The sequence below is a fragment of the Mauremys reevesii genome, linkage group 1, assembly GCF_016161935.1.
Source record: "Mauremys reevesii isolate NIE-2019 linkage group 1, ASM1616193v1, whole genome shotgun sequence".
In the NCBI taxonomy this organism is placed as follows: Eukaryota; Metazoa; Chordata; order Testudines; family Geoemydidae; genus Mauremys; species Mauremys reevesii.
In genome coordinates, this window is record NC_052623.1 from 204,146,792 (window position 1) to 204,165,504 (window position 18,713).

Genomic DNA, 18,713 nt, shown 5'->3' on the forward strand with positions numbered 1-18,713 from the left:
AATCTGGAGGCCAAGAGAAAATACACTGAGTTAGGAATGAGAGTATGTATCTCCCAAATAGGCTTCTTTGCCCACCATCTCAACACTATGCTTTCACAACATTTCATATAAGCCATCTTCGCTGTTTCTAGGACTAGCTATTTTTGCTTGTGGTGCAGTACAAAGAGTTAAAACTTAGACATGATTATTACTTCCTTTTCTCCTGCATCTTCTCAGAAAGGCACTTGAGCAAATCACCACAAGTTTCACCATGTAGTTCAAAAAACATTTGAACTGGAAGTTACTTGAAAAATATAAAGAATTTTATTGCTGAAGCCAAAAGAATCAAGCTTAGGCTCATACCGGAAAGCAAAGTTTTAACCTTTGATATGAAAGAGCTACTAGCTATAAGTAAAAAAGGTGCTTAAGGACTAGCTAGATTAATGTGTGAAAATAAAAACCTATACTGCAAGTATAGGAATGAAGAGTGGTTTATTTTACACATAGATCTTCATTAAAAAGTAAGGCTGGTAGTGGAACTTTTTATTTTGATGCATAAACTTGATAAAAGTTGAATGTTACAGAAACTGTGTACAATGCTGAACAAACAAGTCACATGTATAGGGTTGTTTTTTTTTTAAAAAATCAGAACCAGTAATTAGCATAGACATTTGTGATTTCTAGTTACATTGTAAAGTGTCTTGTGTAGTCATATTCTATTGTTGGAATGACCGCTTGTACAAATTTCAAGAAAATAAGAAGGTACCTGAATCTCTAGTTAAGGTTAACATGGAGTAAAAGAGTAATTAAATACTTACTTTATATCCAAGAAAACTAGGTGAAATCATGCCTTTTGTAAGTGGCCTGAATCTTATTAGTATTTCATTAGGTAGGAAAAGTACAGCTTAGAAAGTCTAAAGGGGACAAGAAAACAAATCACTAATACAGTGAAGAATGGCACTTCTCAAAACTTATGATTTGAATGATCAGGTATTATTTCAAGTTTAATAAATTCACTTATTAAAAAAAAACTTTACCCTGCTAACACTAAGCCAGTTTTGCATGAAATACTGTGTGTACACATTGAATTGCTTTCTACAATTTACCTTCCAGTTTAACTTGCTTTGGACACATGTTACACCAGATAATCTGTCCCATCCACAGGTAGCGGATATGAAGCAGACTCTACAGTTTGTGTCCATCTCGAACTGTAGTAGAATGGCAGCCACATGAAGGGTTAAAACTCCACTATTAGCTTAGTTATCAGCCTACACTAGCTGTAATTTATACTGGTACAACTTTCTTGTTTATTCAAGGTCTAAGACTAGCTGGTATGAAAGCTGCTGTGGGTGGTTCAGAGCTTTCAGCAGCACCGGAGCCCCCCTTCCCTTCTTGTTTTAGGGCAGGAAAGCCAAATGAAGGATTCATTTAATGGGACACTGGTACCTTGAAAGTGACATTTCTGTCTGAAAGTGTTGTACTAATATACTAATTGTGTAATTATTGTACCTACTGTTATTACAAGTATCACTTAAGATCCCTCATCTCAGAGATCAGAGAAAGTACTATTTGTACAAATGCAACTGACCAACAGAAGAGTGAAAGGGATTAGCTCTGTGAATTATTTTCACTGTTCTGTTGGTCAATTGCATTTGTTTTAGAACTAGCATGAGATTGCTAATGAACTTTGCTGGGGGAGCTCAGTCAGAACATGCATGCTACTTCCCAGTTCCTGCACATAAGAAAAAATGGCAAGTTGGTGTGCCTTGGATGTTATTGCTAATCTAAAAGTGACTTCAATAGCAGAAAGCCTCACAAATTACCTGCAAAATAAAGTTTTAGGAATGGGCGGAGGATGGATTAGACCTTTATTAGATAACGTACTCTTCAGAGGTCTCCTGACATTCCATGGAAAGGATACATATGAACTCCAAGTTCTCCCCCACCTTCTGCAACTGTTTCAATTATTTTCTTCATCACTTCTGCATGCCTGAAAGTAGATTGGGACTCTTAGAGATATCATGCCAAGACAACTCAATCTTCCATAACTCAACAAAATTAGATTATTTGTGCAGATTAATAGCCTTAAGAAGTATGACTGGATGGCTATGGAAAGTGGCATTTGGATAGGAATTTTTTTAACCTTTAGCTTACTGGCATCAAATCAACTCCAAACCATGATGAAGTTATTACCAACCAACAGCTGTTTGGTTAGGCTTCTGAAAGAATAGGGCATACTTAGTCCAGATCAGAAAATACCCTGCTTCATCCTGGACATTGCTGCACTGTGTCAGAGAGGAAGTACAATTTATTCCACAGTGTCTCAACAATGGAATTAACTTACCTGAGGGTAGGTTGTTTCCATCACTAAAACATTGTTTTTAAAAGTTTTGGTGCTGGGCAAACAGATCAATGCATGAGAGTTTTCACAGACCAGTTTTAAACCACAAGATGCCCTTCATACTGTTAAGTCTCATACTTTATGGTTTAGTATTACAGTGGCAATCTTCAAGCTAGTTATGGCTGAGATTCTTATTCCAGATCATGCACAAGACTTTAAAAATCAAATCATACTAACAGAATACACTTCAAAGTTACAAGTGATTTTCATTTTTTCAGAATAAGTTTAAAACTCAGATCTTGCTTTTACTTACCTGCCATATCAGAGTTAGAAAGTTCCAGTTTTTTGCAATAGTTGTGTCAACACCTTAAACTGAAGTAAGATGATCTTATTTTATTTTAGGGGGTTTAAGTTACATTTAACCCTTCCACAAATGGCAGTTTAAATTCACCGTCCCATTAATCAAGTCATTTTACTAGCTGTTAGCATAAATCTGACCATGGAGCACTGTGGCCAGAGTGAGATTAAGATCAGGTTCACTAATTATTTATATTTGTATTTTCAGCTAGCATCTTTCATACATGGTGCTTTTCAAACTATGAAGAAAGCACTTCATCCACCGCTGAAATGGGCTGCAGAGAGATAGGAGCAATTAGAATATGTTTAGGGCCCTTCGTTTTCAGTTTTTATTTTATTTAATTTTTCCCAGGAATTTATCAGCATTTATTACAACAACAAAAACAGGTGAAAAACAACGATGGAAAACATTTTCTGGGTAAATATTGGGTTTGTTTTGGTGGACGGAAGGAAAGGGGAACAATATTCAGTAGATTAATGCTTCGAAGAATGGAATTTAAATGTGATTTGCTGCAGAACTAAAAACAATGCCACCTCCGAGTTTAAGGAAACGATCTCTAATCCCAATAAAACTTTTCATTTGAATAAACAGTTTACTGTTTTAGACTTAGAACTACTAGCCTATAATATTTACATTTAATAATTGGGCCACGCTGTTTGCAGTGCATATACTCAACTTCATCTTTTCTCCTGTTTTTTGGTTGGTTTTTTGTAAATACTTTAAAATACTTCGTGTTCTGAAACGTATTCCGATAACATTTTAGTGTCTCAGATCTTGAAAACTTTATCTGCTAACAGCTTGAAATGTGTCCATGGTGGGCGTGAGAGTCATCAGTATGTTCAGATGTGTACACACTTCGGAGCTTGTGGGCGTGCTTGTTTATTGTGTGCATCTTCTAGACACATGGCCTTACTTCAACTGACAGCTTTGCATATACACAAAGAAATGTATCATCATAATACATATATCTCATGCAATGGATTGTATTTTCCAAAAAAAAAAAAAAAAAAAAAAAAGTTATTTTTTATGTATTTGAATGACAAAAGTAGAGTGAAAATCAGAACAAACAACAAATAATGCTTTTTGTAAAACCTGGGATATTTTCAATCAGTTTCAATTGAAAATAAAGGGGCTTAAATGTGCTGCACAATCGTAAGGGAGGAGAAAGTGAGTATTTCCACCTAATGACACTGGGGCAAAACTCTACTCTTTAAGAATAGCTATGGGACCTTTAATATGTCCATGCAGACAACAACCCCAGTTAAAGATTTTGTCAAAGCTCTATGTAGTTCACTTTGAGTTTATTTGCCCCAGAGAAAGGAAGGGCTTGATCATCCCTGCCTGGATCCAAACTTGTGCTTCAAGATCTGATGCTCAAAATACTAAGAAATATTTTGGCCACTGGCAATTCTACATTTTACATAACTTGGCTTGCATGGCAGACAGTGTATGTAATTTGATGGTCAGTAACTGTTCTTTGCTTTTGTAAGCTATCACCACTGTTTTTCTTTTATCTCAAATATGGGCCCAGATGTACTCACTTATTGGCATTCTAAACACTGGAAATATTTCTCTTTTAAAGTGTTTGGCACTTTAAGCTAGCATGTTTTGACACATATCTGGAGAAACTACATCAGTAGCTGCATATAGAGCTGCTCCTGCCAATGCATCAGAACTTTTCACAACCAGTTACAGTCTCAAAGTAAAGATGGCTGTCTAACACATTTCCAATATAACATTTGTAGATATGGCAGGGCAGGGAGCAGCAGTGAGAAGGGGTACAGAGTAGGAAGGAGAGAGGACTGAGCAGACAATATTTCTCACGCAGGATGGCAGGGGAGAGAAGGAGGCAGCAAAAACGACAAAGGAGATGCTTCACATGAAAATTGCTTTAGCTATGCTTTTATTTTAGGCTTTTGTAGTCAAACCTTAATTTGTGAAAAATCTTCAGATTATGAAGACGAACCAAGGGAAGACCGCAAAGAAATTAACAGGATTTTTTTTAAAAATGGTCATCTCAAACTGATCGCTATTTAGGGGAAGCTTACAGAATTCAACAAAAGGGCTCAGATAGCATTATATAAATGCTTAAGTAGATGGCTATTAATTTGCAGTCAGTCTCAACTGTCAGCTCAAAATCTAGCCATTTTGCTCGTGTGATTCTGAGAATGCAAATAAGTGGTTACCACGTTATTAAAACGGATATTGTGAAGTGGAATGAGTCAAAGAGAAGAAGTGGTGTTGGGCAATATCAGAGGACCATCTCTCTCACAAGCTATACTACTTGTCCTTACATGCACTTGCTGGGAAATCATAGCCCTTTAATATTTTATTAGTCGCACTGCAATACTACTGTAGAGTGCATTGACAAAAATTTACACAGCAGGTGCTTTTATATATTTATTTATTTCAGGAGCAGTCAAGCTGTTAGCCTCTCTGAATTCTCCCATGTCAGTTCAGCCATGCTAAGGCTGTTTCATTCTAGTTCAGAAAGTAAAGAAGTTCATTCCATTGCCATTGAATACTTCATCTCAAAACAACAGAACAATGCTGCAGCTTGGTGGAAGAGTTATTACAATAGCACTGCAATTTTTCATTATACAATCTAGCCATAAAATGCTGCCATTGTGTTCCTTAGAATGCAAGACCTGACAGATTTCAATAATTAGCAGTCCCATAGGAGCCAACATATTAGTGTCACTCTTTCATCCCTACACAGTTTTATAAACATATGCACAAGCACTTGTGAAAGCAGAACTAAGACTGGAAAGATCTGAAGTGTTTTATTTGAGCACTTCATTTTCAAAGGGAAGCAAAGATCTTATAACTTCAATATCAGCCACAAGCCTCCTCCCTGCAAAGTAGAGAAAGAAGAGATAGTAGTCCTGCAGTCTGTACTAGACTAAGCCAGAAATTCTAGGCTCAACAGTCCCTCACAATTTTAAAGCGAAACATGTACAAAAAGTAATCCTGGGAAATGCTTTTGGGTGTGTGATAAAGGATGGCTACCTGGACTCACAGGAGTTTTGAAGAACAGATGGGAAATTGTATCTTTGCTAGACATTATCCTGTATCAAACCACACTTTATGGTTTTCAATGAGAACGAAAAGGAATGTGAGACAGCCATGTGAAAACAGCAATCTGAAGAACTACAACCTAAAAGGGTCCTGAAGGCCTTGTTTAATCTAGAGTTTAATCCTTTTGTAATTAGAGTTAAATGTTTGCCAGTTAACTTGAGCTAGCTAGATACTCCACCAATGCTTATTTCACTACAAACAACTGATCCACCCTGTAGCCTAGATTGGACCAAAAACATTTGTGTCCTAGAACAAATGTTTGCAAATGATGATCTACACATGTCACAACCATATTAGTTGCCTTAAATTAACTAGCAATCAATTAACTAGTTACACTAGGACTAAGAACTTTCGTCCAGATAATGTCAAACATTGCTACTCCTATCAAAGAAGATTTGGTGACAGTCATGCATTGGGCTTCTTTCAGTCCCACAGGCTTCAACAAATGGAACAGCCATCAAAATAAGCTTCCTAACACAAAGGCCTCAGAAAGAAGCTCTCTCACTGAGAATTTGATCTCCCAATTCCAAGGACCCTCTTCCTACCGGTGTAGGAGACCAAATTAACTACCAGGAAAATCTTTCAGACATCTGTGCGCCTTGAACAAATTGTATTAAGTGACGAACTTAAGCACTCAAGTTTGAAAATGCTAGCCTGGTGGCTTAGTTACACTTTGTGAATTGTGTAATTCATGTTCATTAAAAAAGGTTAGGTCAAAAGAGAAAGGTTTTCCAGAATGGAATGAAACAGGATAGTCTGGTCCAACAAAAGTGATTTGTCTCTTGGGCTTTCACCATGACAAACTTCAACGGGAAAGGACGTTTTAATAATGAAGTAGGGAAAATTCAAAGATCCCCCATGATAAAGTGTGTCAGTGTGGAACCTGTTTATGAAGATGACTTCTGTACCTGCTCAAACACAGTGAAGTGAACGAGAACTAGTAGCAAAACCAGCATTACCTTTAACTGCAGCTTCCTGGACCTCCAAACTGACCAACACCAAGCCATCTTGGAAAGCACTGAAGTTGGATACACTAGGTGGTCTCCCTCCTCTACTCCCACAACACTCGTTATAATGCAAACTACAGAGTGAAACTGCACCATAGACACTGAAGGGCATAGGAGTGAATCCTTCAGCTGACAGTATATCACTTTTTTTGGGTTAATTCTTTAAATCACCAAAAAATGCAGTTTTAGGTCAACAAACTATTTGTGAAATCATCTCAAGTTCACATAATAGTTTTGAGCAAACAAATATCAAAATGTTTCGGAAAAGTCAAAGTCACATTTCATTTTGACCTGACTCAAGGATTTTTTATTTTGATTTTGGGCACTGAAAGTAGGTCTAGATCTACAAAATGGGGGGTGGGGGGGGAGATAGGAGGAGGGGCAGGGATGGTGATGCCCCCACTCCTTAAAACTCATTGGGATGTAGACTACCCAGGTTCAATTTGCAGAGAAGGAATTTGAACTTGGGTCTCCCACATTGTAGGAGAGGGTCCTAGCCCCTGGAGCAAGGGATATTCTGGGTAAGGGGTTCTCTCAATTTCTCCTCTTGAAGCTGTTTTACTTACAAAAAGTGGATAAATAATTATTGGAGCAGAGCCTTGAACTTAGTCTCCCACATCCTAGATGCATGCCCTAATGAATCCATAGGCTACAAAGTCTCTTTCCCTGACTCAGTCACTTTTCATTGCCCAATTTCTACATCTACAAACTTGTGGTTCAGCATTTATTATTGACAAATTGATTAAATGGCTGCCAATTGACTACTTCTAACAGGAAGTCAGTAAAGACTGCTTTTACCCATCAAGCAATTGCCAAAACACAACTTGTGTGACAATGTTGATTGAACAGAACATTTAAAGTAATGATTCAACAAGTGGTTAGCGTGTGGCTTGCCACGGTCTCTCTTTTTCAGTTCCTCCTTTGATACACATGCTACAAAAGAAAAACTGCTGAGTGAGTAGGCTGCCAGAGTGTTGTGAGCCAACAGGTACTTTCCCAGTTGTCATCAAGCATAGCCCAACGTACACCACATTGCACAATTTATGGGGTGGGCAAGGAAGTGACAGGGATGAGAGAGGAAAGACTGGAACTTCTTTGTGAAGCAAAGATTAAAACAGCACCCCTAGCTACCGTTTCTACGTGAAGCAGCTTGGAATCCAACAGGCTCTTTTAACTTCAAAAGTTAACTGACTGGAGTGGGCAATTCCCACTCAATAGTCAGACACCTTTCACCCCCTCTCCCACCCCTCTGCCCCAAACCAGGCAGTTCCACACCATCTAATTCAGGGGTAGGCAACCTATGGCATGTGTGCCAAAGGCGGCACGCGAGCTGATTTTCAGTGGCACTCTCACTGCCCAGGTCCTGGCCACTGGTCCGGGGAACTCTGCATTTTAGTTTAATTTTAAATGAAGCTTCTTAAACATTTTAAAAACCTTGTTTATTCTACATACAACAACAGTTTAGTTATATATTATAGACTTATAGAAAGAGACCTTCTAAAAACATTACAATGTATGACTGGCACGCAAAACCTTAAATCAGAGTGAATAAATGAAGACTCGGCACACCACTTCTGAAAGGTTGCCAACCCCTGATCTAATTCATAGACTTTAAGGTCAGAATGGACCATCATGATCATCTATTCTGACCATGTCCACATTGCAGGCCACAGAACCTCATCCACCCCTAACCTCTGGCTGAGTTACTGAAATCCTCAAATCATGGTTTAAAGACTTCAAGTTACAGAGAATCCACCATTTACAATTCAGCTTGATTTTCTGATGGTTCTGAAGCCCAATCCAGCTGCCTGTCTCCCCTAGGTGTGTGTCACACACAGGCACATGCCAGATGAGATGGTAGAGAACTGCATATTAAGCAACAACTGCCCAGATCCCACTCTCTGGCTCTTTGAGAGAACAGCTATTTAATTAAAACCTGTATATGCCTCCCAGAGTTTGTAGTTGCATTAGCACTATCAAAGGCAGCTGGTCAATTTACTAGAATCAGAAATAGTTAAATGCCCCATGTCCACAGCCAGAACATATACAAACATATACAAACAAGACCTGTGGTATCTGTATCACTCTCTGGCCTGAAGCCAGACTGACAGGACTCAAGGAAGATCAAAATGCTGGTTAATATTGGAGCGGTCTCAGTACAGTCTCAGCTTTCCCTCTCCAACCCACCATCCCCCCCGAAACAGGAAGAATAGCAATTGGAGAGACTATCAGCATGAAAAAACTGCTTCTTGAGCACAGGCCTAAGTTCCTTGACAAGAGTGCTGACACTTTGCTCTGCCTCTTCTTCCCTTTTGCAGTTTCATGACTCTTTTTCCCTTCTCTTTACACTTCCTAGTCAGCCCTATCTGTTCTGCCTCCCAGCCAGCCTGCCATGTACCTCTGCTTCTCCTACTCCACATCCATGTGTCCTAATCCGAGAGTTATATGTATCTTTAGTTGCAATAATGGGAGGCTCAACCAAGTAGATCCATGGGGGGGAGGGGGAGGAGAATGCAGGATGTGCTTGCACCAAATCTACAAAGAGTCAATTCAGAGATGAGTGATTAAACTGGACACTTTCAGGAAGTCACTTGAACTTGTACCTTAACTGACAACCATACAATTCAATAAAAGGCAGGACCTTAATTGAAAGCATGATCCTGCTGGGTAGATAGCCGACAGCCTGTCCAAGTAGTTCAACAGCTGGTAGTTAGAAAATTGGGAGACTTAACAGCAGATCATTGTAACCCAAGAGAACCAACAGCACTGGGTTCTAAGGCAGCACCATAGCATGAATACAGGCAAAAAATTAGTTTCTTTACATGTAACAGTCTAAGCCAGAGGTGGGCAAACTATGGCCCGCGGGCCACATCCAGCCTGCGTGACCCTCCTGCCTGACCCCAGAGCTTCTGGCCCGTGAGGCTAGCCCCCAGCTCCTCCCCTGCTGTTCCCCCTCCCCCGCAGCCTCAGCTTACTCGCTCTGCCACCGGCGCAATGCTCTGGCTGGCAGGGCTGTGAGCTCCTGGGGCAGCGCAGCTGCAGAGCCCAGCCTGACCCAGTGCTGTGAGCTGCACGGTGGCGACAGCATGCTTGTTCCAGCAGGGCAGCGTGGCTGTAGCACCGTCAGCCCCTAGTGCTCCAGGTGGCATGGTAAGGGGGCAGGGAGTGGGGGGGTTGGATAGAGGGCAGGGGAGTTCAGGGGTGGTGGTCAGGGCAGTCAGAGGGCAGGGAACAGGGAGGTTGAATGGGGGCTGGGGTCTCGGGGGGGCTGTCAGCGGCAGCGGGGGGCAGTCAGAGGCAGGAGTTCTGGGGGCGGTAGGGGGACAGGGAGCGAGGGGGGAGGGAGGGATGGATGGGGCAGGAATCCTGGAAGGGGGGCAGCGATAGGGGGTGGGGGCCAGGCCATGACCCCCTCCCTCACCTAACTGGCCCTCCATACAATTTCTGAAAACCGATGCGGCCCTCAGGCCGAAAAGTTTGTCCACCCCTGGTCTAAGCATAGCTGTCTGCCACCTTCTGGAGTTGATGTGAAAGTGCAATTGTGTGACTGGCTTTTTTTTTTTTTTTTTTAAATTGGATACACAAAAACAACCTGCAGTAGCTTTCAAAATAAATTGTTTACCAAAAACCTACTGTAACTTCCCAAAAGATCATGCTAGAGTAGAACAAAAATATTTTTTTGCAGCAAAAGATCAACACAAGAATAGCCTGATTCTAGACTTTCTAGAAGAGGAGACTTATGGAGAATACAGTTTTGAGATGCTACTACAAAACAGAGGCACAAAGGAAAAACCAAACCAATTCTCTTAATGCACATTTAGCACTGTGATGGCTGCTCAAACAATTGCTGACTCTTCTTCCCTCTGCAAAAGGGAACAGCTCATGCAGACAGACAGCTGTGGAAAAGTGTCCAGGAAATGGGAATTTATGATTGTTTGATAGATCACAAAAGGATGGACAAAAGGCAATTTTAATTAGACAGAATGACCTTTTCACAAACGTATCCATAAGCTGGACTCAGTAAAGAAATACTGAAAGACTGAAGATACCTGCATGGATGAACTGAACACATAGGTGGTGGAGGAAGATGGGGATGATTTTCAATTGTTACTGTTTTTTTGACATGATCTTGACTAATATCTTCATACATGTAGTCTACCGTTAAAGGCTGCCGTTGCTGAAAAGAAAAGAAATGTGTAGCAGGAACAGTGTCGCACAAACAATATTTTCCTCCTACTCAGAAAGTAGGATAGCACTAATGTAGCATTTTGCAGGTATACATGTTATCTGTGCTTAAAGGACCCTAGAGTACTTTATAAACTAAACATAGCACTGAAATCAAAAGTGGCAAGCAACCATAGGGACAACAAGTGAGAAAGGGGATCTTAATGACAGGGCAAACCTCTATTCTTATGAAAAATGCTGCAGGATCCATAAGATCCATACAGAGTAGATATAATTATAGAATAGTAGAATCATAGACTTTAAGGTCAGAAGGGACCATTAAGAATCTAATCTGACCTCCTGCACAATGCAGGCCACAGAATCTCACCCACCCACTCCTGTATCAAACCTGTGCCTGAGCCACTGAAGTCCTCAAATCACGGTTTAAAGACTTCAAGGTGCAGAGAACCTTTCAGCAAGTGACCCATGCCCCACACTGCAGAGGAAGGCGAAAACCCCCCACGGATTCTGCCAATCTGCCCTGGAGGAAAATTCCTTCCCAACCCCAGGAAAGAATTTTCTGTAGTAACTCAGATCCCACCCCATCTAACATCCCATCGGGCATATTTACCACTAGTAGTCAAAGACAAATTAACTGCCAAAATTAGGCTATCCCATTATACCATCCCCTCCATAAACTTATCAAGCTTAGTCTTGAAGCCAGATATGTTTTTTGCCCCCACTACTCCCCTTGGAAGGCTGTTCCAGAACTTCACTCCTCTGATGGTTAGAAACCTTCATCTAATTTCAAGTCTAAACTTCCTGATAGCCAGTTTAGATCCATAGTACTTTGTTTATAGTACAGTGGGAGAACTGGGAGCTGAACCTGTGGTTCCAGGGAACCTAGATATTTCTAGACTAAGGCTTATATCACTAAGTCAAACTTACAAGATTCCATAGTGTAAAGTGGAAGAAGAATGCTTCCTTACTCAACTTCCTGCTGCCTGTGTCCACTTGGTTCTCACACCTTCTTGCTTTACTGACAACAGATTTAATGGTTTTCATTCTTGTTACCCACAGAAAGCCAACAGCTCAGAGAACTAGAATCTTTTCTTTCACGTCCACCGTCAAAACTGGTTACGAAGATCCAATTACAGGGCCATTCAAGGTGTGGTGAGATTGCTTTTACTTATTCTCACAGGCCCAGTAAATCTTGGCTGAAGTCCTGGCTTTACACTGATCTCCTCAATTCTTCCCTTAAACATATATTAAATCAAGTAGCAACAAACTGACCTTGCTACCTTAACTGGTGAGTCTTAACACTGGGGGGAAAAAAATACTGGTAATACCTCATCATATCCAAATAACCACAGCCTTGGGGTTTGGTAGTATTTGTCATAAGTGATGTAGAGGTCATAAGTTCTGGTCTGCAGGATGGCATCTTCCCCTCCGACATCAGCTTTAGCTTTGCTAGCTTCTGCTATTTTTCTTGTATCAAGAGTTGCCTGAGGGTAAAGATTTAAGATAAAAGAATAAAGTCAATAACAGTAAAACAAATATTTAAGTAACACTATGCCTTTATTCACCTTTGCCCCATACCTAAAAAGGCATCTGAAGACCATAGTATTCTGATCAATGTGTCAGTTATAATATTCATTTATAACAAAAATTGGTGCTTTTAAAAGTTTTAGTAAATGCATTTAAAAAAAAAGCATATTAGCCATTTGACAGTGTTACTAGTTTGAGCACAAAGTAGAAAGGGTGTTAATGCTGTGGAGGAGGTAGAGAACAGTTCACTCACGTCATCTGTCTCCAGTAGCCCACTCTCTTCATATTCTGAAAGGAAAAAGAGAATGTCTATTAAGTTCATGCCAAGCTTGTAATTGGTCATCAGAAGCTTAAAAATATGCAACCAAGAGTGTGTCCTTAAAATCTGCAAGCATCTAATATACATGCTTTATCCAAGTAGACTTCCTAATTTTCCAGTACCATTCAACTACACCTAGACTCTAATACTGTAAATCTGAAGATTGTCTACCATATGACTCCACTAGACACTCATTTTGGAAGCCTCTAGGACAGGGGTCTCAAACATGCGGCCCGCGAGATTATTTTTTGCGGCCTGCGAGCTCCTCGCGGCCCCACCGCCCTCACAGCCTTTACCTAGAGCAGGTCTGGCCCTGCCTCACCCCCGCACTACTCCGGGAAGCCGAAAGAACCTGGGGGAGGAGGCGCAGGGGTGTGTGTTGATATTGCTTCAGGCATCGCCCCCAGCAGCTCCCATTGGCCGCGGTTCCCCGTTCCTGGCCAATGGGAGATGTTGAGGGCGGTGCCCCTGCTCCCCCAGGTTCCGTCTGTTTCCCGGAGAGGCATGGGTGCAGGGCAGGCAGGCAGGCAGCCTGCCCTGCCCCCGGTGCGCGCCGGGCCAGAGCCCACCCCCCAAACCCTTTATGCAGTCGAACCCCCTGCCTTGAGCCCCTTGCTGCACCCCGACCCCCTGCCACACCCCTCCTGCAACCCACACTGCAACCAAGTGCCTTGAGCCCCCGCTGCACCCCGATCCCCTGCCCTGCCACACCCCTCACCCCAACTCCCTGCCCTGAGCCCCTACCACACCCCACACCCCTCCTGCACCCCCTGGGGATTTCAGGGAAGGGGTGGGAAGAGGCAGGGCAGGGGTAGGGCCTCATGGAAGAGGTGGAGTGGGGGCGGGGCCGAGGGTGGCGGGGTGTGTGTGTGTGTGTGTGTGTGTGTGTGTGTGTGAAAATAATGCGGTCCTTGGGCCAATGTACTAGTCCTCACGTGGCCCTCGTGGTCATTTGAGTTTGAGACCGCTGCTCTAGGAAGTCAGCATTTTTCACTGGGTGAGTTTCAGAAACTGAAGTTTGTGCTCAAAACAGTCACAGTGTTGCCATGCTAGACTTGTCTATTCCACTGCCTACTGGCCTAATTTTCCAGTCACTGACACTTGTGCATTCCAGTGGAGTTGTGGTGGTGTAAACCCAATGTGAAAGGAGAATCAGGTCCAACATGGGACTGTTAATAGGCATTACATGGAAACAAGCAGTAGTTCTTTCCTAGAGTGCTGCCCTAGTTACATGGCTGAAATAAAGTGCATCCTATCCGACTTAAAGGGAAATACCTTCCATGTCAGCTGCTTCTTCTTCATCTTCCTCATCATCTTCACAAGAGGCTGGATGTCCTGGTAGTTTTATACTGTCCTTTTAAGTTAAATTGAAAGCAAATGAGAACAATGCTTTACGGACACTTGGGTTCAAGAGATGTGATATGCAATTCATCTGCCTTGGAAAATCTATTTACAAATGAGTATTTTCCATTTATTCCTATAAAGCCAATCAACATATATAAGAAAAATGATATTCACATTAGTAGGTACTACATTCTCAGGGATTTAAAGGTTTTTGTACATTCAAAATCCAAAATCTCTTGCTTCCAGATCAACTCTGCTCAGGCTCCAAGTCAAAGGATGACTTCTGTAACTATCCATGTTGTAAATTCTGTTCTGAAAATACATGTACTTCTATATCACCACCAAGATAGAGAGACTGCTGTCAGAGCATAACTGATGAGCCTGCTGTTTCCCAAGGCAGAACAGAATCCAGTTTGCTCGGCGGCACCACACAGACTATACAGCTAGCAGGAAGAAGTTGTCAGCAAAGAGCAGTGTGACTTGAAGACATACAGAGCTGGTACATTGGGCAAGTCAATTTAAAGGAATCAGGTACAATTATACTTAAAATTAAGTACCTGGTTTAAAGCTTGTTAGTACCATAGCAAAAGCCAGTTGTCCAATAATTCCACACTTGTTTTAAAGCCATGCAAGATTCTCAGCTTGTTTGAGACATTGATCCACAGTCTGACAAGTTAGAGATCCGAGATTGGAAAAGAGAGATCCTGGGTGTTAATGGCCAACATTCTTCCCTTTCCATATAAAACAGGTTCTAACATTAAAGGTTCTATACAAGCTTGCTAAGTGCATAATAAACTGCTTTGGGATACAGTACCTGTGTACAGAAGACACTACATAAAAGCAAATCCTGTTATAATAATATTACACAGGAACGCAAAGATTTGCCATGTTGTATTGGGCCACTGGCCCATCAAACCAAGTATCCTGCAAAAAGCAGATTTTTGGGTTTTTTTTGGCGCATCTGATGAAGGCAAAACCCTTGCCACACAATGCATATGTGGAGCCAGTTACACAATGCATTATGTACAGTGCAGATACTTCACAGTCTGAAAGAATAGGTGACAAGCATGCCAAGGGCTTTTATTTCTGCTTGAAAAGTGTGTGTTTGCCCTGGGCCCCATAAACATAGTAAAAATATTGTTGTACAAGACAATGTTGTTGGTCAGCTACAATAGGTCTGTAAGCACCATGAGGGACCACTGAATTAAAGTGGTCTGTTGCAGTCCTTACCAATTCCGCCCCCACACACTTCACACACCAGATTTATACTGCTTTTAGATTCAAAGAAGCCTTCCAATTGCAGCTCAGAGGCACAGCTCCATTTTAGTCAGGTTCCTTTTTAAGAGGCATTTCTACAGATGCCTTTCACCCAATAATGCTTTTTAAACATATACATGTCATTGTTGAGAATGGAAAGGTTCATGCTATCTTAAGTGTCTCCTCAGCCTTAGAGGAAGCTGAGAGCAGCTGGAAGTTTTCCAGATTTCATCTCGGCCCTATGATGATTTGAGAAGTATGGTGGCAGTTAATAAAAATGCACTAAAAAAAAATGAATTAAGCTACATTAGTGCCTCAGCAACTGGAGACAGAAGTTTGGCAGGACGTGACTTATCCAAATCAAGATGTACCTTCCCTAGCCTACCTTAAGGGATCAGGATCTTAAAACTATACAAAACTTATTGAATAAGCCCCATTTTACCATACAATAGGTTTTTTTTTTTAAATCTAACAATTTGTCAGCATTCTAATAGCTCTGCACATGCTCACCTCAAAGTTGAGTGAAATCAGTTTCTAGGTGTATGTGGAATATTAGTGAATGTGTATGTTGAATGGAAATACTCCAGATGAACAGTGCCTCATTCCATGATAATGGGAGGGGATACATGCTTACACTGATATTATAATGGGTTACTATTTCAGTTCATAGCTCACCCCACCTTCACGTATTTCCTGGCCTCTGTACTGGTCTTTCACATACAGAATTAGCTCACATGGCTGTTTAGGGACACTATCAGACATCTATTGTACTTTAACCTTCTAGTATAAGTAGTCAATATTCACAAGCTAACAAATACCTTGCTCTCCAGTGTGATCTCCTTAATTGCTTCTGTCCCGCCTGCAATACCTGTTGATTGAACATCAACATTGAAAATAGTCCAGATTAGAAGAGCCTGTTTCTTTATTGCCAGGATGGTACAAATGGCTCAGAAAGGAGTATGTGATCCTTTCAATTACATTTTTATAAAATAACTTTAGAATCTGGAAGGACACATTATTCTGAGCTGGAAAAGACTATCCCTCCCCCAAGCAGACTTATGTAGGCTAGTACAGACTAATCACATAGGGAAGACTTATCATGAGACAAGAGTTTTGATAGAGGAATCTTAAGGAGTTTCTGCACAAGTAATAAGTTGGGGGCAATAATTTAACTGATGACAGATAGCTCTTACCACTGCAAAAAATCTAGATGGACTAATAGTCACACTGTACTACTCATGAACACTACCTTACACATAGTAACCTCAAGCACATGAAAGCAAGGTGCACTCCAATAATAATAATAATTTGAGTATGTGGCAAGAGCTACTGTACATTCAAAGCATCCTGTCCATGTAGCAGCTTGACTGTGGTTGAACATGCTTCCTTCTTAGCCAAATGTTATTTCTAGAGTGCCATACGTGTATAAAATAATTCAAATAAATACTGACATGTCCCTGTTCCAAGGAGCTTATATTTAAAAAGTAGCAGCTTGCCACTATCAATTAATAAGCATTAGGAGAAGAGCCTGATACTGTGGCTACACCAGAGAGCTTTGTGCCATGTAAATATTTTAGTGTAGCTGCTCTAAGGCGACAAGAGAGCTCTCCCATTGGCTTAACTACGCCAGTCCTGCAAGCAGTAGTAGCTATGCTGGTGGAGAGATGCTCTCTGGCCAACGTATGCTGACGTAATTTAGTGCTGTCCACATCAGCATTTATGTCACTCAGGGGGCTGGCTAATTCACACCCGAGCGACATTACTTATGTTGACTTAAGCTGTAATATAGCCGAAGCCTCTGTCATTCAGAAAAAGGAACACCCAATGCATTGCCACTTCTTGTCCACCCATCCCACTTATCCTTCTATTACTTCTTGTTTACTGCTGTTCTTCTCCACTGTCCTGTAATACAACATCACTCTGTTTCGATACAATCTCAAGTCTAGTTAACCAACTGAAGAGGAAGGGGATCTCAGATGACTTCCTCAAAGATACAATGCATTATCTTAGGAGAATATCCATTAGTAGACAGCATACCCTACCATTCAGGAAAGACACAGGCAGCATACTAGCAACACAACACATCAGCAAATGAACACTGTTTGGGAACAATCATTTCAACTGGCTGGTGTAGTCACTCCTACATATTGTTTCTCCTGCCAGCACTGAAGGTACTCTTAGCTCTATAATATCCTAACACTGTCAGATATTTTTGTTTACAGAACTCATTACTCATTACAATATCAGTGAAACTCCCAAAAATCACTGGGAGTGACCAATCAAAAATACAGAGATTTCTAGTGACAAAAATAGGAGTTAAAACACCAGCAAACACAGGATAAAGAAATTAACTTCTCCTGGGGTATTCCAATCACACTAAGGAGCTGTTTCTCTTAGGGCATGTCTTCACTAACAACATCTGTGTAGTCACGGCACCAGTGCTGGGAGAGAGCTGTCCCAGCGCTACAAAAAAAACCCACCTCCACGAGGGGAATAGCTACCAGTGCTGGGAGAACTGTCTACACTACCACTTTACAACGCTGAAACTTGCAGCGCTCAGGGGGGTGTTTTTTCACACCCCTGAGCGAGAAAGTTGCAGCACTATAAAGTGCCAATGTAGACAAGCCCTTAGAAAGCCTCTGAATGGCTACAGAGCTACTGAGAGATGTTGCATTACTCAAGGGGTGAAAATGCTTTGAGTACTTTTGATACATAGAAAGGAGAGAAACTTACCTTTAAAGGCTATTCTCAAACACCTTCATCCTGGAATCTAAAGGTCAACCTTCTCAGGCTGTGTTAAAACAATCATCTACTCTCAAAAAGAAAAGCTGAAAGGAGTATACTATGGAAGAGATTTTGCTAGGCACTTGGGAGTTAGACTGACTACACAGTAGAGTCAGGTGAACGGTTATTTTTAGTTTTTGAATTTCTCTTTCACGGTGACAAAGGCATCCATTTAGCAGAGAAGTCTGTCTCTAGGACTAAAGCTTTCAAATTTATGAAAAGTACTAACTCAATTTTCTGTAGTTAACTACAGTTTCCTTTTATCATCCCAATTTATCTGAGGGCCCTTAGATACCAAGGAGACAGGTACCTTCTAGCAACACTGAGCTGTTGGGACTAGAGATCAAACGTTCATCTAAGGTGGGGCAATATCACAGTTGTGTCACTGCTTAATTGAGAGAGACACTTAACTGTTGCACATCTCATACTTAAACTCACTGACAAGAGAGGTCAGTATGCCATTATTCTTCACATAAGGTGAAGAGAATGATGCTTTTATTTCTCTCAGTATCTCTTGAGTAACAAGTTTGGTCC

At 41.2% G+C, this 18,713-nt stretch overlaps 1 protein-coding gene across 1 annotated transcript in view; it reads right to left on the reverse strand.

Moving 5' to 3' along the window:
• Window positions 1-501: 501 nt before the first annotated feature.
• ATG3 (autophagy related 3) overlaps window positions 502-18,713 on the reverse strand; it is a 33,549-nt gene continuing 15,337 nt past the window's right edge. Inside the window, exons 6-12 of the mRNA XM_039528736.1 lie at window positions 16,214-16,263; window positions 14,070-14,148; window positions 12,729-12,763; window positions 12,277-12,432; window positions 10,813-10,940; window positions 1,901-1,969; window positions 502-745 (exon numbers count right to left, since the gene is read on the reverse strand). Of these exons, the coding sequence (XP_039384670.1) occupies window positions 664-745; window positions 1,901-1,969; window positions 10,813-10,940; window positions 12,277-12,432; window positions 12,729-12,763; window positions 14,070-14,148; window positions 16,214-16,263 (599 nt within the window). The 3' untranslated portion in view covers window positions 502-663. The remainder of the gene's footprint in view (window positions 746-1,900; window positions 1,970-10,812; window positions 10,941-12,276; window positions 12,433-12,728; window positions 12,764-14,069; window positions 14,149-16,213; window positions 16,264-18,713) is intronic.